Source organism: Oncorhynchus kisutch, unplaced genomic scaffold (assembly GCF_002021735.2).
Source record: "Oncorhynchus kisutch isolate 150728-3 unplaced genomic scaffold, Okis_V2 Okis06b-Okis10b_hom, whole genome shotgun sequence".
Lineage (NCBI taxonomy): Eukaryota > Metazoa > Chordata > Actinopteri > Salmoniformes > Salmonidae > Oncorhynchus > Oncorhynchus kisutch.
In genome coordinates this window covers 14059157-14084299 of record NW_022261983.1, presented here as the reverse complement: position 1 = coordinate 14084299, position 25143 = coordinate 14059157, and the positions used below count along the sequence as shown (strand labels likewise).

The window sequence follows — 25143 nt, the reverse complement described above, 5'->3', positions numbered from 1 at the left end:
TGTTATTGTAGCCTACTGTATCCTAATGTTATTGTAGTCTACTGCAGCCTACTGTTATTGTAGCCTACTGTATCCTAATGTTATTGCAGCCTACTGTATCCTAATGTTTTTGTAGTCTACTGTATCCTAATGTCATTGTAGCCTACTGTATCCTAATGTTATTGTAGTCTACTGCAGCCTACTGTTATTGTAGCCTACTGTATCCTAATGTTTTTGTAGTCTACCGTATCCTAATGTTATTGCAGCCTACTGTATCCTAATGTTTTTGTAGTCTACTGTATCCTAATGTTATTGCAGCCTACTGTATCCTAATGTTTTTGTAGTCTACTGTATCCTAATGTTATTGTAGTCTACTGTATCCTAATGTTATTGTAGTCTACTGTATCCTAATGTTATTGTAGTCTACTGTATCCTAATGTTATTGTAGTCTACTGTATCCTAATGTTATTGTAGTCTACTGTATCCTAATGTTATTGTAGTCTACTGTATCCTAATGTTATTGTAGTCTACTGTATCCTAATGTTATTGTAGCCTACTGTATCCTAATGTTATTGTAGTCTACTGTATCCTAATGTTATTGTAGTCTACTGTATCCTAATGTTATTGTAGCCTACTGTATCCTAATGTTTTTGTAGTCTACCGTATCCTAATGTTATTGCAGCCTACTGTATCCTAATGTTTTTGTAGTCTACTGTATCCTAATGTTATTGTAGTCTACTGTATCCTAATGTTTTTGTAGTCTACTGTATCCTAATGTTTTTGTAGTCTACTGTATCCTAATGTTATTGTAGTCTACTGTATCCTAATGTTATTGTAGTCTACTGTATCCTAATGTTATTGTAGTCTACTGTGATAAAGCCTTGGATGGTTTTGGCTGGTTTGGTTGGTGGGAGGACTGTTCTTTCACCATTACAAACATATCCTCTTATCTTCAGCAATTTGTTTGCAACTGATTGGTACGATGACCAGATCTGTCCTTGAGATTAGCAGGAATACGGTGGTTTTCAAGAACAGCTGTACAATAATATTTCTTTCAATAAATACGAGCTTCATGTATGGAACATATGCCTAAGGATTATTTATCTTGCTTTTATCTATAAGCAATATATCTTTGTAGATCTATAATGTGTTTAGAACTGGCCTACGTTTTAAAGAAACACACAACAACTTTACTCATTATCATTTTGACTGTTTTATTTCTTATGCAAGACGTGTAAAAACAGGACAACTGAGAGACCGTTTGACAGTAGCATACCACAGACCGACATTACCAATATCCGTTCATATCCTTGTGTATGTAAATTCAACCCCACGTTCAAAACAAAATAAACATGTTTAAAGTACTACCTCTAGCCTCATAACTACCTCTAGCCTCACAACTACCTCTAGCCTCACAACTACCTCTAGCCTCACAACTACCTCTAGCCTCACAACTACCTCTAGCCTCATAACTACCTCTAGCCTCACAACTACCTCTAGCCTCACAACTACCTCTAGCCTCACAACTACCTCTAGCCTCACAACTACCTCTAGCCTCACAACTACCTCTAGCCTCATAACTACCTCTAGCCTCATAACTACCTCTAGCCTCACAACTACCTCTAGCCTCATAACTACCTCTAGCCTCATAACTACCTCTAGCCTCACAACTACCTCTAGCCTCACAACTACCTCTAGCCTCACAACTACCTCTAGCCTCACAACTACCTCTAGCCTCACAACTACCTCTAGCCTCACAACTACCTCTAGCCTCACAACTACCAACTACCTCTAGCCTCACAACTACCTCTAGCCTCACAACTACCTCTAGCCTCACAACTACCTCTAGCCTCACAACTACCTCTAGCCTCACAACTACCTCTAGCCTCACAACTACCTCTAGCCTCACAACTACCTCTAGCCTCATAACTACCTCTAGCCTCATAACTACCTCTAGCCCTGTAACCCAGTGTAAGTAGTTTAACAAGCGTATTCCAGGGACAGACAGACAGAAAACCCTTCTACAACATTTGATTGGCTATAAACACAGCCATACCAACCCTCACTTAAAACCAGAACACCAGTTTGTGTATTTATAGTGTATTATGTGTTTGAAAATAAATATAACAGTGCATTGTAGAGAGAGAGAGAGAAACAGAGAGAGAGACAGAGAGAGACAGAGAGAGACAGAGAGAGAGAGAGAGAGAGAGAGAGAGAGAGAGAGAGAAACAGAGAAACAGAGAGAGAGAGAGAGAGAGAGAGAGAGAGAGAGAGAAACAGAGAGAGAGAGAGAGAGAGAGAGAGAGAGAGAAAGTATACATATAAAACTAACATATTGTTTAATGTTAGATCAAGTACGTCAGAATTAAAACATTTTGGAAGATTCAAATCTAGTGAAATCCAAAATCAAGAAACGCCACCCATTTCAAACTCATGGTCGTCAGAAACATAGACGGTTAAAAAAAAGAAGTAGTTTTGTTCAGATGTTTCTTTTTCACTTGGTCTTTCCCGACACCATGACTCCGAACTCCTGGATGGTGATCTCCTTGTCATGGTACTGCTGCAGCTGGCGGTTGGTGATGTTCCCAGCCCTCAGGGCGTCTTCAATGGAGAACTTCTTCCCAGACTTCCTGTCGTGGAGAACAGAGGACTCCCCCTTGGGGCCCTTGACACTGATCTCCTCCCAGTCGCACTCCTGGCTCTGGAGGTTCACAAACATCTTCCAGTCGATCAGCCCCAGTTTGTAGGCCTCCTCCGGCCTCATCTCCTTACCCGAGTCGGGGTCGATGACCACAATGGATCTCCTCAGGTGGCTCTCCCTCTGCTCCCTCTTGATCTGGATGGCCGACAGGCTCTTCTGTAGCTTCTCGATCTCCTCATCCTTCTGGCTGGTGATGGCCCTCAGTTCGGCCAGCTCCCTCTGCAGTGAGTCCAGCCTCAGCTCTAGGTTCTTCCCGCTCTCCATGGGGGCCGAGTTGGAGATGCTCCGGGTCTCCGTGGAGGTGATCTGGATCTCGGACTGCAGCCTGCGGATGTCATTCTGTAGCCTCTGGTTCTCCTGCTGGAGGCGACTGCTCTCGTCGCGGATGTAGTCCAGCTCCTTGGACGACTTGGTGTTGGTGAACTCCATGTCGGACAGGCGGGACTTGAGGCTGCCCAGCTCCTGGTCCAGCTCGAGCCTCCTCCTCTTCTCCTGTTCCAGCGTCCTCGTCATCTTCTCGATCTCCAGCTCAGCCTCTGGGTCCTTCTCTACCTGGATGGTCTCGGTGCGCACCACCTTCTCCTTCACCACCATCCTCTCCAAGGTGACCTGCTGCTGGAGCAGGACGTTCAGCTCCTTCTCCAGCAGGGTGCGCTTGTGTCTCTCCTCCTCCACCTGCAGCTTGAGGATGGAGTGCTCTTTCTCTTGCTGGGGGTCCTGCTGGAGAACCACCATCTGTTTCACTGTGACCCTCTCCCTGTTCTCCTTGTCCCTGAGCTCCATCTCGTTCAACCTGACCCTCAGCCTCTGGATCTCCAGCTCTGCATCGCGCCGAGCTCGGCGTTCTCGCTCCAGCTCCTCCAGCTGTGCGTCCAGGTTGGCCTTCTGCCTCTGAAGTTGGAAGAGCTCCTCTTTCAGGGTCTCCCTCTGCCTCTGTTCATTGTTGATGTTCTGTGTGAAGGTGCTGCACTCTGACCTCAGTAATGGGTCCTCCTCCATCTTAACCACCTCCTGCTGGACAACCTTCTCCCTGACCTGGGACAGGTCGATCTTCCTTAGCCGGATCTTCTCCTCATTAGCTGATCGCTCCCTCTCCAGGTCCAGGCGTTTCTTCTGCTCGTCCGCCAGCTTCCTCTTCAGGATCTCAATCTCCTCCTTGGTTTTGGGGTTTTCTTTGTACTCCAGAACCTCGTTAACCACCTCTTTAATTTGCACCTGTGGCTTGGTGTCCTTCCACCTCTGAATCTCGTCCCTCAGCTGCCTGATCTCCATCTCTGACTTCTCCGTCTGGTACGTCTTGTCCACAATCTCATTGCGGAGTTTCTCCAGCTCCCTCTCGGTCTGCGGGTCCGTCTTGTACTTGATGACTTCCTTGATGATCTCCTTGATCTCGATCTGCGGACCTCTGTTTCTCAGCATCTTCAGCTCGTCCTGGTGGGACTTCAGCTGCTGGTCGGCGTCTCTGTACCTCCTCTGGTGTTCCACCAGTTCCATGCGTAGGTTGGCCACTTCAGCCTCAGCCTTGGGGTCAGGCCTGACGATCTCCCTCACCTTCTCCTGAACTATGACCCTTGACTTTTCCTCCTCTAGGCTGGAGATCTTCCTCTGGAGGTCGGCGCGCTCCCTTTGGGAAGACCGGTGCTTGGCCTTCTCATCCTCATGTTGCATCCTGAGATTCTCTACCTCCCTCTCAAAGGCGATATCCTTCTCCACCTTCAGCACCTCCTTGATGGAGATCTTCTCCTCGGCCATGGACTTCTCCTTCTCCAGCCTGCGGAGCTTGTCCTGGAGGAAGCGCAGCTCATCCTCCAGTTGCTTCCTGCCCTCCTGCTCCTTCTGCTTCCTGTCCAAGAGGATGCGGTACTCGTTCTCCAGTTGGGGGTCGTTCTGCACTTTAATCACCTCCTCCTCTGTGATCACTTCCTGCTCCTTGGACTTCTGCTGTGCCAGGAGCGTCACCTGCTTGGTGATCTGGATCACCTCGTTGTCCTTGATGGTCTTCCTCCTCCTCAGTTCTTCCAGCTCCTCCCTGAGCCTCCTCACCTCCTCCTCCTGGCCGCGGTCCCTCTCGATACGCAGCACCTCCTTCACGGTGTACTGCTGTGCTCCTTCTTTGATCTCTGTTTCGATGCCGCGCAGCTTCAGCCTCAGCGCCTCCAGCTCGTTGTCCATGGCCCGGGTGACCCGGGTTTCGTCTGACAGTTTCTGACGGACATTGTGGACCTCGTCGACCAGAGTCGGATCCGGAACCTTCTTGATGATCTCCTTCTTGACGACGGTGTCCTCCGGCTTCTGGCCCTCCAACATGTAGATGTCTGTCTGGATTTTCTCTAGATCCTTCTCCAGCTGCTCCCTCCTCTGAATCTCGTCTTTCAGTTGACTCTCGATCCTCCAGGCTTCTTCTCCCGGAGCAGCAGATCTGACTTGTTGGACATTGTTGCTGACGATCACGTCTGATTGCTGAGAGAGAGGGAGAGGAGGCTGGGGTTATTGTTTTTAGAAGTTAATGGCAAAGATGTTTATTTAGAATGATGTGACATTTAAATTCTATTTTGTATCTATATAAAGATGTGCCACATTGATTGTTGAACATTCAGGAGTATCTCACCTGATTCATAAGGCCTTGTGCAAACTGTAGATTCGCCATCCTTTGCTTGTTCACTGCATTCACTTCGGTGAATTTAGCTTCAATGGCAGATTCCTGTCAACAAGGAAATTATAAAAATGTATGGAACCAGAGGCATCATGTTATTTTACTGCTGCTCTTTAATTATATCTTTATTTTTTACTTCACACTTATTTTTCTTAACTGCATTGTTGGTTAAGGACTTGTCAGTCAGCATTTCACTGTCTCTACACCTGTTGGTTAAGGGCTTGTCAGTAAGCATTTCACTGTAAGGTCTCTACACCTGTTGGTTAAGGGCTTGTCAGTCAGCATTTCACTGTAAGGTCTCTACACCTGTTGGTTAAGGGCTTGTCAGTCAGCATTTCACTGTAAGGTCTCTACACCTGTTGGTTAAGGGCTTGTCAGTCAGCATTTCACTGTAAGGTCTCTACACCTGTTGGTTAAGGGCTTGTCAGTCAGCATTTCACTGTAAGGTCTACACCTGTTGGTTAAGGACTTGTCAGTCAGCATTTCACTGTAAGGTCTCTACACCTGTTGGTTAAGGGCTTGTCAGTCAGCATTTCACTGTAAGGTCTCTACACCTGTTGGTTAAGGGCTTGTCAGTCAGCATTTCACTGTAAGGTCTACACCTGTTGGTTAAGGGCTTGTCAGTCAGCATTTCACTGTAAGGTCTCTACACCTGTTGGTTAAGGGCTTGTCAGTCAGCATTTCACTGTAAGGTCTACACCTGTTGGTTAAGGACTTGTCAGTCAGCATTTCACTGTAAGGTCTCTACACCTGTTGGTTAAGGGCTTGTCAGTCAGCATTTCACTGTAAGGTCTCTACACCTGTTGGTTAAGGGCTTGTCAGTCAGCATTTCACTGTAAGGTCTACACCTGTTGGTTAAGGGCTTGTCAGTCAGCATTTCACTGTAAGGTCTCTACACCTGTTGGTTAAGGGCTTGTCAGTCAGCATTTCACTGTAAGGTCTACACCTGTTGGTTAAGGACTTGTCAGTCAGCATTTCACTGTAAGGTCTCTACACCTGTTGGTTAAGGACTTGTCAGTCAGCATTTCACTGTAAGGTCTACACCTGTTGGTTAAGGACTTGTCAGTCAGCATTTCACTGTAAGGTCTCTACACCTGTTGGTTAAGGGCTTGTCAGTCAGCATTTCACTGTAAGGTCTCTACACCTGTTGGTTAAGGGCTTGTCAGTCAGCATTTCACTGTAAGGTCTCTACACCTGTTGGTTAAGGGCTTGTCAGTCAGCATTTCACTGTAAGGTCTCTACACCTGTTGGTTAAGGACTTGTCAGTCAGCATTTCACTGTAAGGTCTCTACACCTGTTGGTTAAGGGCTTGTCAGTCAGCATTTCACTGTAAGGTCTCTACACCTGTTGGTTAAGGGCTTGTCAGTCAGCATTTCACTGTCTCTACACCTGTTGGTTAAGGGCTTGTCAGTCAGCATTTCACTGTAAGGTCTCTACACCTGTTGGTTAAGGGCTTGTAAGTAAGTATTTCACTGTAAGGTCTCTACACCTGTTGGTTAAGGGCTTGTCAGTCAGCATTTCACTGTAAGGTCTCTACACCTGTTGGTTAAGGACTTGTCAGTCAGCATTTCACTGTAAGGTCTCTACACCTGTTGGTTAAGGGCTTGTCAGTCAGCATTTCACTGTAAGGTCTCTACACCTGTTGGTTAAGGGCTTGTCAGTCAGCATTTCACTGTAAGGTCTCTACACCTGTTGGTTAAGGGCTTGTCAGTCAGCATTTCACTGTAAGGTCTCTACACCTGTTGGTTAAGGGCTTGTCAGTAAGCATTTCACTGTAAGGTCTCTACACCTGTTGGTTAAGGACTTGTCAGTCAGCATTTCACTGTAAGGTCTCTACACCTGTTGGTTAAGGGCTTGTCAGTCAGCATTTCACTGTAAGGTCTCTACACCTGTTGGTTAAGGGCTTGTCAGTCAGCATTTCACTGTAAGGTCTCTACACCTGTTCGTTAAGGACTTGTCAGTCAGCATTTCACTGTAAGGTCTCTACACCTGTTGGTTAAGGGCTTGTCAGTCAGCATTTCACTGTAAGGTCTCTACACCTGTTGGTTAAGGGCTTGTCAGTCAGCATTTCACTGTAAGGTCTCTACACCTGTTGGTTAAGGACTTGTCAGTCAGCATTTCACTGTAAGGTCTCTACACCTGTTGGTTAAGGGCTTGTCAGTCAGCATTTCACTGTAAGGTCTCTACACCTGTTGGTTAAGGGCTTGTCAGTCAGCATTTCACTGTAAGGTCTCTACACCTGTTGGTTAAGGACTTGTCAGTCAGCATTTCACTGTAAGGTCTCTACACCTGTTGGTTAAGGGCTTGTCAGTCAGCATTTCACTGTAAGGTCTCTACACCTGTTGGTTAAGGGCTTGTCAGTCAGCATTTCACTGTAAGGTCTACACCTGTTGGTTAAGGACTTGTCAGTCAGCATTTCACTGTAAGGTCTCTACACCTGTTGGTTAAGGGCTTGTCAGTCAGCATTTCACTGTAAGGTCTCTACACCTGTTGGTTAAGGGCTTGTCAGTCAGCATTTCACTGTAAGGTCTCTACACCTGTTGGTTAAGGGCTTGTCAGTAAGCATTTCACTGTAAGGTCTCTACACCTGTTGGTTAAGGGCTTGTCAGTCAGCATTTCACTGTAAGGTCTCTACACCTGTTGGTTAAGGGCTTGTCAGTCAGCATTTCACTGTAAGGTCTCTACACCTGTTGGTTAAGGGCTTGTCAGTAAGCATTTCACTGTAAGGTCTCTACACCTGTTGGTTAAGGGCTTGTCAGTCAGCATTTCACTGTAAGGTCTCTACACCTGTTGGTTAAGGGCTTGTCAGTCAGCATTTCACTGTAAGGTCTACACCTGTTGGTTAAGGGCTTGTCAGTCAGCATTTCACTGTAAGGTCTCTACACCTGTTGGTTAAGGACTTGTCAGTCAGCATTTCACTGTAAGGTCTCTACACCTGTTGGTTAAGGGCTTGTCAGTCAGCATTTCACTGTAAGGTCTCTACACCTGTTGGTTAAGGGCTTGTAAGTCAGCATTTCACTGTAAGGTCTACACCTGTTGGTTAAGGACTTGTCAGTCAGCATTTCACTGTAAGGTCTCTACACCTGTTGTATTTGGCACATGTGACTTAACATTTGATTAGATTTGATTTTCAGAATGTTCATTAGAAGATGTCGTACAAAAGACTTCCTGAAAATGTATCAAAAGGTGTCACATTACAACGTGTAATAGGCATTGAGGTTACAGTCAAGGGCCGACTCTCACATGACACAATATTCCATATCAGTGGACTACTGCCCATGCACCCTATATAGTGCACTACTTTTGACCAGGACCCATGCACCCTATTCCCTATATAGTGCACTACTTTTGACCAGGACCCATGCACCCTATTCCCTATATAGTGCACGAATTTTGACCAGGGCCCATGCACCCTATTCCCTATATAGTGCACTACTTTTGACAAGGGCCCATGCACCCTATTCCCTATATAGTGCACTACTTTTGACAAGGGCCCATGCACCCTATTCCCTACATAGTACACTACTTTTGACCAGGGCCCATGCACCCTATTCCCTATATAGTGCACTACTTTTGACCAGGGCCCATGCACCCTATTCCCTGTATAATGCACTACTCTTGACCAGGGCCCATGCACCCTATTCCCTGTATAATGCACTACTTTTGACCAGGGCCTTATGACCAGAGTCCAAAAGTAACGCACTAAATAGGTAAATGGGTTCTATTTGGGCCACAGCTGCAGTCTTCCTTACCTCTTCCTTGACCCTAAGTGCAGGGGACTCCAATCTGCTTCTCTTGTAGGTCTGCGGGACCAGCCCGTCTTCAAGGTCCAGAATAGACTTGAACTTCTCAGTATCATTCTCATAGTCCTGCAAAAACACAAATTAGTCAAATCAATTATTCATTGAAGAGGAAGAAACATGAGAGAAAGTGTAACAATAAATCGTCTACATTTCTCCTAGCCGTAGGTAATCAGAGTGGATGTGTCGATCGGTGTTCATTCCCTTACCTTGACGGCTTGCTGGTAAAGTTGGGCATTTTTCGATACGTTGTTCAACTCAGACTCCTTCTTTTTAATGTCGGAGAGCAGGTTCTGTGACAACACAGCAATCAACATTTTAGACCGAGAAACATAACAGGATCATTAGGAGGTATAGGACTGACTAGAGGTATAGAAACATAACAGGACCATTAGAGGTATAGGACTGACTAGAGGTATAGAAACATAACAGGACCATTAGAGGTAGAGGACTGACTTGAGGTATAGAAACATTCGTTTTAGTTCAGGACAGGGTTGCAAAACATTATCAATTAGTGGGCCAATCAGAAATCAGCTGCCCCTCCCCCAATCCAAACATTAACCATTAGTGGGACAATCAGAAATCAGCTGCCCCTCCCCCAATCCTAACATTAACCATTAGTGGGCCAATCAGGAATCAGCTGCCCCTCCCCCAATCCTAACATTAACCATTAGTGGGACAATCAGAAATCAGCTGACCCTCCCCCAATCCTAACATTAACCATTAGTGGGCCAATCAGAAATCAACCACCTACCTTCTGGTTTTCCAGCTTGGTTTCCACCTGACTGAGGTTGTCTTTCTCAGTTGGCTCATAGTTTGGCACGCGGGACAGCCAGTTGTTCAGGTTGTCGTAGTCACTGCGGTAGTTACTGTATGACGTCTTAGCCCTCTGCAGGCTCTGAGTTCTGTAACACACCACACCACAACATGAACGTACCACACCACAACGTGAACGTACCACACCACACCACAACGTGAACGTGAACGTACCACACCACACCATGAACGTACCACACCACAACATGAACGTACCACACCACAACATGAACGTACCACACCACAACATGAACGCACCACACCACAACATGAACGCACCACACCACACCACAACATGAACGTACCACACCACAACATGAACGTACCACACCACACCACACCACAACATGAACGTACCACACCACAACAGGAACGTACCACACCACAACATGAACGCACCACACCACAACATGAACGCACCACAACATGAATGCACCACACCACACCATGAACGTACCACACCACACAATGAACGTACCACAACACACCATGAACGTACCATACCAAAACATGAACGCACCACACCACACCATGAACGTACCACACCACACCACAACACGAACGTACCACACCACAACACGAACGTACCACACCACAACATGATCGCACCACACCAGAACATGAACGCACCACACCACAACATGAACGTACCACACCACACCACATGAACGTACCACACCACACCACATGAACGTACCACACCACAACACATGAACGTACCACACCACAACATGAACGTACCACACCACAACATGAACGTACCACACCACACCACAACATGAACGTACCACACCACACCACAACATGAACGTACCACACCACACCACAACATGAACGTACCACACCACAACACAACATGAACGTACCACACCACAACACAACATGAACGTACCACATCACACCACAACATGAACGTACCACACCACAACATGAACGTACCACACCACACCACAACATGCACGTACCGCACCACAACATGAACGTAACACACCACACCACACCATGAACGTACCACACCACACCATGAACGTACCACACCACACCATGAACGTACCACACCACAACATGAACGCACCACACCACAACATGAACGCACCACACCACAACATGAACGTACCACACCACAACATGAACGTACCACACCACAACATGAACGTACCACACCACAACATGAACATACCACAACACAACATGAACGTACCACACCACAACATGAACATACCACAACACAACATGAACGTACCACACCACAACATGAACGTACCACACCACAACATGAACGTACCACACCACAACATGAACGTACCACAACACACCGTCATGTGACGTCTATTATAGTAAAATCACAATCCAGGTCTGGCTATGATGAGTCTTGATCTTGGCTTCAACCTTTTTTTTACCAGTAGTAAAGAGCGACGAACGCTCAATCAGCCCTCAAAACCTCACAAATATCATTTATGGAGGTCAAAGGTTACTACATTCCAAATTCTCTACCCTTCTCCCTGAAGTGTGCACTTGTACACTTCCCTTTATGGATTTAAAATGATTGGACTGGTGTTAGAAATATGATGGAAATGGGAACTCCCCTCCAGTCATACTTGTACCGATCCAATGGTTTTGAGTTCTGGAGAAGGGTAGAACATCTGAACGCAGCCACAGGGCTCAACTGCACCTCAGAGACTGATGCCTTATGTACGGTACAGAGTCATGGAACCACTTTAATCATGTTTACATACTGTTTTACCTACTTCATGTCTATATACTGTATTCTAGTCATGGCTCATTCTATATAACTACTGCTGTACACACTGTTTCTAATTCATATACTGTCTATAATGTCTATACACACCATCCTATATAACTACTGTCTATAATGTCTATACACACACCATCTTATATAACTACTGTCTATACACACCATCCTATATAACTACTGTCTATACACACCATCCTATAACTACGGCCTATACACACCATCCTATATAACTACTGTCTATACACACCATCCTATATAACTACTGTCTATACACACCATTCTATATAACTACTGCCTATACACACCATCCTATATAACTACTGTCTATACACACCATCCTATAACTACTGTCTATACACACCATCCTATAACTACGGCCTATACACACCATTCTATATAACTACTGCCTATACACACCATCCTATATATGACTACTGTCTATACACACCATCCTATATATGACTACTGTCTATACACACCATCCTATATATGACTACTGTCTATACACACCATCCTATATAACTACTCTATACACACCATCCTATATAACTACTGTCTATACACACCATCCTATATAACTACTGTCTATACACACCATCCTATATATAACTACTGTCTATACACACCATCCTATATATAACTACTGTCTATACACACCATCCTATATAACTACTGTCTATACACACCATCCTATATATAACTACTGTCTATACACACCATCCTATATAACTACTGTCTATACACACCATCCTATATAACTACTCTATACACACCATCCTATATAACTACTGTCTATACACACCATTCTATATAAGACTACTGTCTATACACACCATCCTATATAACTACTGTCTATACACACCATCCTATATAACTACTGTCTATATACACCATCCTATATAACTACTGTCTATACACACCATCCTATATAACTACTCTATACACACCATCCTATATAACTACTGTCTATACACACCATCCTATATATAACTACTGTCTATACACACCATCCTATATAACTACTCTATACACACCATCCTATATAACTACTGTCTATACACACCATCCTATATATAACTACTGTCTATACACACCATCCTATATATAACTACTGTCTATACACACCATCCTATATAACTACTGTCTATACACACCATCCTATATAACTACTCTATACACACCATCCTATATAACTACTGTCTATACACACCATCCTATATAACTACTCTATACACACCATCCTATATAACTACTGTCTATACACACCATCCTATATATAACTACTGTCTATACACACCATCCTATATAACTACAGTCTATACACACCATCCTATATAACTACTGTCTATACACACCATCCTATATAACTAGTCTATACACACCATCCTATTATAACTACTGTCTATACACACCATCCTATATAACTACTGTCTATACACACCATCCTTTATAACTACTGTCTATACACACCATCCTATATAACTACTGTCTATACACACCATCCTATATAACTACTGTCTATACACACCATCCTATATAACTACTGTCTATACCCTATATAACTACTGTCTATACACACCATCCTATTATAACTACTGTCTATACACACCATCCTATATAACTACTGTCTATACACACCATCCTATATGACTACTGTCTATACACACCATCCTATATGACTACTGTCTATACACACCATCCTATATGACTACTGTCTATACACACCATCCTATATAACTACTGTCTATACACACCATCCTGTATAACTACTGTCTATACACACCATCCTATATAACTACTGTCTATACACACCATCCTATATAAGACTACTGTCTATACACACCATCCTGTATAACTACTGCCTATACACACCATCCTATATGACTACTGTCTATACACACCATCCTATATAAGACTACTGTCTATACACACCATCCTATATGACTACTGTCTATACACACCATCCTATATGACTACTGCCTATACACACCATCCTATATGACTACTGTCTATACACACCATCCTATATAAGACTACTGTCTATACACACCATCCTATATGACTACTGTCTATACACACCATCCTATATGACTACTGTCTATACACACCATCCTATATGACTACTGTCTATACACACCATCCTATATAACTACTGTCTATACACACCATCCTGTATAACTACTGTCTATACACACACCATCCTATATAAGACTACTGTCTATACACACCATCCTATATAAGACTACTGTCTATACACACCATCCTGTATAACTACTGTCTATACACACCATCCTATATAAGACTACTGTCTATACACACCATCCTATATAAAACTACTGTCTATACACACCATCCTATATAAGACTACTGTCTATACACACCATCCTATATAACTACTGTCTATACACACCATCCTATATAACTACGGTCTATACACACCATCCTATATAACTACTGTCTATACACACCATCCTATTATAACTACTGTCTATACACACCATCCTATATAACTACTGTCTATACACACCATCCTATATAACTACTGTCTATACACACCATCCCATATAAGACTACTGTCTATACACACCATCCTATATAACTACTGTCTATACACACTGTTTCTAATTAATATACTGTCTATACACACCATCCTATATGACTACTGTCTATACACACCATCCTATATAAGACTACTGTCTATACACACCATCCTATATAACTACTGTCTATACACACCATCCTATATATAACTACTGTCTATACACACCATCCTATATAACTACTGTCTATACACACCATCCTATATAACTACTGTCTATACACACCATCCTATATAACTACTGTCTATACACACCATCCTATATAAAACTACTGTCTATACACACCATCCTATATAACTACTGTCTATACACACCATCCTATATAACTACTGTCTATACACACTGTTTCTAATTAATATACTGTCTATACACACCATCCTATATGACTACTGTCTATACACACCATCCTATATAAGACTACTGTCTATACACACCATCCTATATAACTACTGTCTATACACACCATCCTATATAACTACTGTCTATACACACCATCCTATATATAACTACTGTCTATATACACCATCCTATATAACTACTGTCTATACACACCATCCTATATAACTACTGTCTATACACACACCATCCTATATAACTACTGTCTATACACACCATCCTATATAACTACTGTCTATACACACCATCCTATATAACTACTGTCTATACACACCATCCTATATAACTACTGTCTATACACACCATCCTATATGACTACTGTCTATACACACCATCCTATATAACTACTGTCTATACACACCATCCTATATAACTACTGTCTATACACACCATCCTATATAACTACTGTCTATACACACACCATCCTATATAACTACTGTCTATACACACCATCCTATATAACTACTGTCTATACACACACCATCCTGTACATAGATGTTTATATTCCAGAGTCTGACAGTCTTGTTCTAATATTTCTATATTCCTGTCATTTGTATTTTGTAGATTTACATGTATTGTTACAACTGCACTGTTGGAGCACTGCACTGTTGGAGCACTGCACTGTTGGAGCACTGCACTGTAGGAGCACTGCAATGTAGGAGCGAGGAACACAGACATTTCCCTACACCCACGATAACATCTGCAACCAATAACAACCAATAGCAACCAATAGCAACCAATAACAACCAATAACAACCAATAACAACCAATAGCAACCAATAACAACCAATAACATTTGATTTGATCATTCATTTGAAGTCTCTGTCCCGTTTACCTGGTGTCGATCTGGTCCAGCTCTCTCAGGTGTGAGGGGTTTTATTTTATTTTATTTGAAGTCTCAGTCCTGTTTACCTGGTGTCGATCTGCCTGTTGAGGTTGTCGTAGCGTTTGTTAAGTCTCCGGACCTCGCCCTCCTGCCTCTCGATGTCGGGGCAGTGCTCCTGCAGCTTGGTTGCCATGGTGTCACAGCTGCCTTTGGCCACATGCAGGTTAGCCTCCGTCTCCGTCACCGCGGACCTCTTGGTCTTCAGCTCTGATGCAATATCCTGTCGGGAGAGGAAGTGGAGGTTGAATTGTGTGTTTGGGGGAAGTTCTGCCCCAACCGGGACAAAGTTGAGATATGAGTGTGTAGCTCAGACCTTCCAGCTCAGCATACATTTATACTGTATGTCATTAGCAAATATGCTTCTGTCTTTGGTATCTGTACTGATACAATACATTTCCTTTGTGGAGAAGATCCATTTGGATCTAAACATGAATCCTGATGAGAATAAACGAGCGATCAGAGGGCAGCCATCTTACAGCCAGTTGACGCTGTGTCTTCTCCAGAGATGAGATGTCTGCTGGGGCGACTTCCTCCCTGGCCAGCTTGTTCTCGTAGCTGGACAATAAAGATTTCCCGTTTTGAAGGGAGTTCTCCAGGCGGTTGGAATTCTGAAGCCTGTAAACAAACGCATGATTTGATTAAATGACATTAGATTAAAATGACATTTAAAATGTGTTTAAATAGTGTCATAGTGGCCTACAGGTTAGTCATCCTAGTAAAACTCTCTCATTTTGTTTATCTTTATTTAACTAGGCAAATCAGTTAAGAACAAATTCTTATTTACAATGACAGCCTAGGAACAGTGGGTACACTGCCTGTTCAGAACGACAGATTTGTACCTTGATAGCTCGGGGATTTGAACTTGCAACCTTTCGGTTACTAGTCCAACGCTCTAACCACTAGGCCACCCTGCTGCCCTGGTCCTGAGTTTTGTGTAACTACTACCATCTCTACTAACAAGTACAAAAAGCTACTCACTTGTCCTCGGAGCACTTGAGCAGCAGGTTGATCTTGTCGTATTTGTTGTTGGCCTCGTTCACCTTGCCGTTCAGCTGAGGGGCGCTGGCACATTTAGGGTTAGAGGTCAGGAACTTCTCAGCCTCCCTCACCTTGGACGACTTCTCCGGCTCGATCTTACGAACCACGGCTGCAATGTCCTGGTGGAAGAATATGGGATAAGCGTTCCAAAAAAATAAAAAAAAGTGTACATTTCCTGGAACTAACTAATAGTACTTCCTCGATAAGCATAAAACAACTCTCTCAAGACTTTCTTTGGCAGGATTAAATGGGTTTGAAAACTGTATTCTAAAAACTGTAGTCTAAATAGGAGGACAGGAGAAGAGTAGGAGGAGGAAAAGCATCTCTACCGCTCTACACCCTCTGTGCAGAGAAAGGAGAAAAACGAGGAACTACCTTGACGTCCTGCAGACGGTCAGCGCTGTCCTGCAGAGGCCTGGTCTGCTCCAGAGGGGGGCGTACTCGAGAGTAGATGGCCTTCTCCTGTTTGTCCAGATCACTGGTCACCTTGTCCAGACCGGCCATCAGCTGGCGACACTGCTGCTCCTCCTTGTCTATAATATTCATCAATCAATCACCAAAATAACACACACAACAAATCATATACAACCAGACTCAACAATCACAACATCCACACACAATCAATCAATCACACACCAAAATAACACACACAACAAATCATATACAACCAGACTCAACAATCACAACATCCATACACAATCAATCAATCACACACCAAAATAACACACACAACAAATCATATACAACCAGACTCAACAATCACAACATCCACACACAATCAATCACACACCAAAATAACATACACAACAAATCATATACAACCAGACTCAACAATCACAACATCCACACACAATCAATCAATCACACACCAAAATAACACACACAACAAATCATATACAACCAGACTCAACAATCACAACATCCACACACAATCAATCACACACCAAAATAACATACACAACAAATCATATACAACCAGACTCAACAATCACAACATCCATACACAATCAATCAATCACACACCAAAATAACACACACAACAAATCATATACAACCAGACTCAACAATCACAACATCCACACACAATCAATCAATCACACACCAAAATAACACACACAACAAATCATATACAACCAGACTCAACAATCACAACATCCATACACAATCAATCAATCACACACCAAAATAACACACACAACAAATCATATACAACCTGACTCAACAATCACAACATCCACACACAATCAATCAATCACACACCAAAATAACATACACAACAAATCATATACAACCAGACTCAACAATCACAACATCCACACACAATCAATCAATCACACACCAAAATAACACACACAACAAATCATATACAACCAGACTCAACAATCACAACATCCACACACAATCAATCAATCACACACCAAAATAGCACACACAACAAATCATATACAACCAGACTCAACAATCACAACATCCATACACAATCAATCAATCACACACCAAAATAGCATACACATAATCAGATACGACTACACACACACACACACAATATAGAATCAGACATAACATCACATTCACAAGTCAGACAATCACACTGGCCTACAAATCATTACAAGCTGCAGCTCTAGTGATTAACTCCAGTAGTCACATGACATGGAAACCAACCAATCACATTTATTTATAAAGTGCTTTTTACACCAGCAGGTGTCACAAAGTCCTTATACAGAAACTCTGTAGCTGTAGAAGCACGCTGGCTAGGAACAACGTCCTAGAAAGGGTAGGAACCTAGGAAGAAACCTAGAGAGGAACCAGGCTCTGAGGGGTGGACCAGTCCTCTTTCTGGTTGTGCCGGGTAGATAGGAACCAGGCTCTGAGGGGTGGACCAGTCCTCTTTCTGGTTGTGCCGGGTAGATAGGAACCAGGCTCTGAGGGGTGGACCAGTCCTCTTTCCGGTTGTGCTGGGTAGAGAGGAACCAGGCTCTGAGGGGTGGACCAGTCCTCTTTCTGGTTGTGCCGGGTAGAGAGGAACCAGGCTCTGAGGGGTGGACCAGTCCTCTTTCTGGTTGTGCTGGGTAGAGAGGAACCAGGCTCTGAGGGGTGGACTAGTCCTCTTTCTGGTTGTGCTGGGTAGAGAGGAACCAGGCTCTGAGGGGTGGACCAGTCCTCTTTCTGGTTGTACCGGGTAGAGAGGAACCAGGCTCTGAGGGGTGGACCAGTCCTCTTTCTGGTTGTGCTGGGTAGAGAGGAACCAGGCTCTGAGGGGTTGACCAGTCCTCTTTCTGGTTGTACTGGGTAGAGAGGAACCAGGCTCTGAGGGGTGGACCAGTCCTCTTTCTGGTTGTGCCGGGTAGAGAGGAACCAGGATCTGAGGGGTGGACCAGTCCTCTTTCTGGTTGTGCTGGGTAGAGAGGAACCAGGCTCTGAGGGGTTGACCAGTCCTCTTTCTGGTTGTGCCGGGTGGTGATTATAAGGAGTATACGGCCATTAAGGCCAGATGGTTCTTCAAGATGTTCAGACGATCATAGATGACCAGCAGGGTGAGATAATAATCACAGTGGTTATAGATCAGGGCTCTCCAATAGGTGGATGGACATCTACCAGCAGCTCACAGCCCACCTATGAGTAGCTCACCATGTAGTTGGGTTCCTGAGTGGCGCAGCGATCTAAGGCACTGTATCTCAGTGCAAGAGGTGTTCACTACAGACCCTGGTTCAATTCTAGGCTGTATCACAACTGGCCATGATTGGGGAGTCCCATAGGACGGCGCACAATTGGCCCAGAGTCGTCCAGGTTTCTAATAGTATTTGAACCCAGGTCTGCTGTGGTATCTCAGTCTATGCCACTCTGACATGGCTCATTTATATATTCTTAATTCCAGTCCTTTACTTAGACTTGTGTGTAGTGTATATATGTTGTGTATTAGCAGATGTTAATGCGGGTGTAGCGAAATGCTTGTGTTTCTAGCTCCAACAGTGCAGTAATATCTAACAAGTAATATCTAACAAATTACACAACATATATACACTACACACAAGTGTAAATACCATGACATACCATGACATAACATACCACGACCTACCATGACATGACATACCATGACATACCATACCATAACATGACATAACAGTACCTACCAGAGCCAGCGGAGCCGTCTTTCTTCAGTTCCTCCAGGCGTTTGACCAGGGTGGTCTTACTGCCAGACACCTTCATCTTAATACCCTTCTGCTGGCTGGCCAGACTGGAAACAAACAACAGACCCTGTTACACAGTGTACAAGTACACCGTCTCGGGAAACAACAGACCCTGTTACACAGTGTACAAGTACACCGTCTCGGGAAACAACAGACCCTGTTACACAGTGTACAAGTACACCGTCTCGGGAAACAACAGACCCTGTTACACAGTGTACAAGTACACCGTCTCGGGAAACAACAGACCCTGTTACACAGTGTACAAGTACACCGTCTCGGGAAACAACAGACCCTGTTACACAGTGTACAAGTACACCGTCTCGGGAAACAACAGACCCTGTTACACAGTGTACAAGTACACCGTCTCGGGAAACAACAGACCCTGTTACACAGTAAGTACACCGTCTCGGGAAACAACAGACCCTGTTACACAGTGTACAAGTACACCGTCTCGGGAAACAACAGACCCTGTTACACAGTGTACACCGTCTTGGGAAACAACAGACCCTGTTACACAGTAAGTACACCGTCCCGGGAAACAACAGACCCTGTTACACAGTAAGTACACCGTCTCGGGAAACAACAGACCCTGTTACACAATGTACAAGTACACCGTCTCGGGAAACAACAGACCCTGTTACACAATGTACAAGTACACTGTCTCGGGAAACAACAGACCCTGTTACACAGTGTACAAGTACACCGTCCCGGGAAACAACAGACCCTGTTACACAATGTACAAGTACACCGTCTCGGGAAACAACAGACCCTGTTACACAATGTACAAGTACACCGTCTCGGGAAACAACAGACCCTGTTACACAATGTACAAGTACACTGTCTCGGAAACAACAGACCCTGTTACACAGTGTACAAGTACACCGTCCCGGGAAACAACAGACCCTGTTACACAATGTACAAGTACACCGTCTCGGGAAACAACAGACCCTGTTACACAATGTACAAGTACAACGTCTCGGGAAACAACAGACCCTGTTACACAGTGTACAAGTACACCGTCCCGGGAAACAACAGACCCTGTTACACAGTGTACACCGTCTCGGGAAACAACAGACCCTGTTACACAATGTACAAGTATACCGTCTCGGGAAACAACAGACCCTGTTACACAGTAAGTACACCGTCTCGGGAAACAACAGACCCTGTTACACAGTAAGTACACCGTTACAAAATCACAGGCACACAGTAGACAGACACATGCACCCCATAATAGACACACACACACACACCTCTCCACCCTACCCCCATAACACACACACACACACACACACACACAACCTCTCCACCCTACCCCCATAACACACACACACACACACACACACACAACCTCTCCACCCTACCCCCATAACACACACACACACCTCCACCCTACCCCCATAACACACACACACACACACACACCTCTCCACCCTACCCCCAACACACACACACACACCTCTCCACCCTACCCCCATAACACACACACACACACCTCTCCACCCTACCCCTGTAACACACACACACACACACACACACACACCTCTCCACCCCATCCCGTAACAAACACACTTACCTGTTGGAGACGGCGACAGACTCTGGGTCTGTGGGGGGGACCATGAAGCAGGCCCCCGGAGCAGTCAGTTTACGCCCGGCCGCGTCCTTCACCTCCCACTTGGGCCCCTTGTTACTCAGGAGGGTGTACCTCTCTCCACGCAGGATCTGACCCTGGGATGGACAACCACAACATTACACAGAGTTTCACTCACTGATCTGGTATGGAAGAACCAGAACACAAATAGAGGTCCACACGTCCGAACCTACATAACCTGACCACATGACCTGACCACATGACCTGACCACATGACCTGACCACATGACCTGACCACACGTCCGAACCACATGACCTGACCACATGACCTGACCACATGACCTACATAACCTGACAACATGAGCTACATAACCTGACCACATGACCTACATAACCTGACCACATGACCTGACCACATGACCTGACCACACGACCTGACCACATGACCGGACCACATGACTTGACCACATGACCTACATAACCTGACCACATGACCTGACCACATGACCTACATGACCTGACCACATGACCTGACCACATGACCTACATAACCTGACCACATGACCTGACCACATGACCTACATAACCTGACCACATGACCTGACCACATGACCTACATAACCTGACCACATGACCTGACCACATGACCTGACCACATGACCTGACCACATAACCTACATAACCTGACCACATGACCTGACCACATGACCTACATAACCTGACAACATGACCTGACCACATGACCTGACCACATGACCTACATAACCTGACCACATGACCTACATAACCTGACCACATAACCTGACCACATGACCTACATAACCTGACCACATGACCTGACCACATGACCTGACCACATGACCTGACCACATGACCTGAACACATGACCTGACCACACGACCAAACCACATGACCTGACCACATGACCTGACCACATAACCTACATAACCTGACCACATGACCTGACCACATGACCTACATAACCTGACCACATAACCTGACCACATGACCTGACCACATGACCTGACCACATGACCTACATAACCTGACCACATGACCTGACCACATGACCTGACCACATAACCTGACCACATAACCTGACCACATAACCTGACCACATGACCTGACCACATGACCTGACCACATAACCTGACCAAATAACCTGACCACATAACCTGACCACATGACCTACATAACCTGACCACATGACCTGACCACATGACCTGACCACATGACCTACATAACCTGACCACATGACCTACATAACCTGACCACATAACCTACATAACCTGACCACATAACCTGACCACATAACCTGACCACATAACCTGACCACATAACCTGACCACATAACCTGACCACATGACCTACATAACCTGACCACATGACCTGACCACATGACCTACATAACCTGACCACATAACCTGACCACATGACCTGACCACATGACCTACATAACCTGACCACATAACCTGACCACATGACCTGACCACACGACCACACGTCCTGACCATAGGTCACTATGTTTCCCCTCATCGTTTGTCCTGTTCCTAAATCTTAAGAGCTCTCTCAACTGCTCCACACACCCCCCCTCCTCTCCAGCTCTCCAAATCCACTCCTAAACCCCCCCAGCCTGTGGCTGATCCCCTGAAGGCTTAAATAAGATGCAGAGAGCACAGGCCTCTTAAAGGATTTAAATACAACACAACACCGCATTCAGAGGACTAGAATGAAAGGAGTGAGAGTGAAGGAGGATGAGAGGAGGAGGAACCAGAGGAGAGAGGAGAAGATGTGGTGCAGTCAGATCGTGCTTAGTCATGATAACAGAAAAACACACCACACATAGAGATTAGAGAATCACTGGAGACAGAAAAGGAGAGAGAGGGGAAGAAGGAGAGAGGGGGGGAAGGAGGAGAGAGGGGGGGAAGAAGGAGAGAGAGGGGGGTAGAAGGAGAGAGGGGGGTAGAAGGAGAGAGGGGGGAAGGAGGAGAGAGGGGGGGAAGGAGGAGAGAGGGGGGGAAGGAGGAGAGAGGGGGGTAGAAGGGAGAGATAGTGAGGAAGGAGAGAGTAGGGAAGGAGGAGAGAGAGGGGTAGAAGGGAGAGATAGTGAGGAAGGAGAGGGGGGAAAGGAGGAGAGAGAGGGAGGAGACAAAAGAAGAGAGAAAAGCTAGAATGATTGTCATGAAGAGTGTGGAGGAGCATGGTGGACAAGGTATCAGTCTGAAACTAGAGTAGGGTGGACAAGGTATCAGTCTGAAACTAGAGTAGGGTGGACAAGGTATCAGTCTGAAACTAGAGTAGGGTGGACAAGGTATCGGTCTGAAACTAGAGTAGGGTGGACAAGGTATCAGTCTGAAACTAGAGTAGGGTGGACAAGGTATCAGTCTGAAACTAGAGTAGGGTGGACAAGTTATCAGTCTGAAATTAGAGTAGGGTGGACAAGTTATCAGTCTGAAATTAGAGTAGGGTGGACAAGGTATCAGTCTGAAACTAGAGTAGGGTGGACAAGGTATCAGTCTGAAACTAGAGTAGGGTGGACAAGGTATCAGTCTGAAACTAGAGTAGGGTGGACAAGTTATCAGTCTGAAATTAGAGTAGGGTGGTGGCATATCCAGGTTTACCTCGTCAGTGTCTCTCACACACAGGGTGAGGTAAAGTAGTGGAGGTGTCCAGGTGTAAAGGTTTACTAAATCAGTGTCTCACACACACAGGGTGAGGTAAAGTAGTGGAGGTGTCCAGGTGTAAAGGTTTACCTCGTCAGTGAGGTAAAGTAGTGGAGGTGTCCAGGTGTAAAGGTTTACTAAATCAGTGTCTCACACACACAGGGTGAGGTAAAGTAGTGGAGGTGTCCAGGTGTAAAGGTTTACCTCGTCAGTGAGGTAAAGTAGTGGAGGTGTCCAGGTGTAAAGGTTTACCTCGTCAGTGTCGAACTCACACAGCGCCTCGACGGGGAGCAGCTTCTGAGGGGTGTTCCTGCGGAACTGGAGGGGGAGAACCTGTAGACTGCGCTTCTCCAGAGCCTTCACACGCTCATCAAAGTGGTCCATGGCCTTCGCCTGGTCCTGCACCACACACACACACACATATTTTTTTAAAGAGCATTTTGGATTTATAGTTCTAAGGCTCATACGTTTGTCAAAATGTAAATAGGAGTTTAGAAACCAGCCTGATAAGCAGACAGACCTGACAGACCAAAGAATTGTCTCTGCTTTATCCAACAGCTTGTCATTGTTTGACTGAAGCAGAAACAGATCTGTCCCCGAGACTTGTAGTAAACTACAGTAGTGTAAAGCCCACTCTCAGTAAACTACGGTAGTGTAAAGCCCACTCTCAGTAAACTACGGTAGTGTAAAGCCCACTCTCAGTAAACTACAGTAGTGTAAAGCCCACTCTCAGTAAACTACGGTAGTGTAAAGCCCACTGTTAGTAAACTACAGTAGTGTAAAGCCCACTCTCAGTAAACTACAGTAGTGTAAAGCCCACTCTCAGTAAACTACAGTAGTGTAAAGCCCACTCTCAGTAAACTACAGTAGTGTAAAGCCCACTCTCAGTAAACTACAGTAGTGTAAAGCCCACGCTCAGTAAAATACAGTAGTGTAAAGCCCACTCTCAGTAAACTACAGTAGTGTAAAGCCCACTCTCAGTAAACTACAGTAGTGTAAAGCCCACTCTCAGTAAACTACAGTAGTGTAAAGCCCACTCTCAGTAAACTACAGTAGTGTAAAGCCCACTCTCAGTAAAC

General features: G+C 44.9%; 1 protein-coding gene across 2 annotated transcripts in view; it reads right to left on the bottom strand.

Annotated features, from left to right (window-relative positions):
- Positions 1-1173: 1173 nt before the first annotated feature.
- The window catches only part of LOC109886557 (periplakin), a 57809-nt gene continuing 33839 nt past the window's right edge, over positions 1174-25143 (bottom strand). For both annotated transcript variants that reach the window (XM_031814075.1, XM_031814076.1), the window contains 12 exons: positions 24317-24463; positions 21387-21538; positions 19757-19860; positions 17001-17158; positions 16566-16744; positions 16064-16202; positions 15614-15807; positions 9888-10038; positions 9343-9426; positions 9086-9202; positions 5289-5381; positions 1174-5140 (listed from right to left, as the gene is read on the bottom strand). In XM_031814075.1, the coding sequence (XP_031669935.1) occupies positions 2474-5140; positions 5289-5381; positions 9086-9202; positions 9343-9426; positions 9888-10038; positions 15614-15807; positions 16064-16202; positions 16566-16744; positions 17001-17158; positions 19757-19860; positions 21387-21538; positions 24317-24463 (4185 nt within the window). In that variant the 3' untranslated portion in view covers positions 1174-2473. The remainder of the gene's footprint in view (positions 5141-5288; positions 5382-9085; positions 9203-9342; positions 9427-9887; positions 10039-15613; positions 15808-16063; positions 16203-16565; positions 16745-17000; positions 17159-19756; positions 19861-21386; positions 21539-24316; positions 24464-25143) is intronic.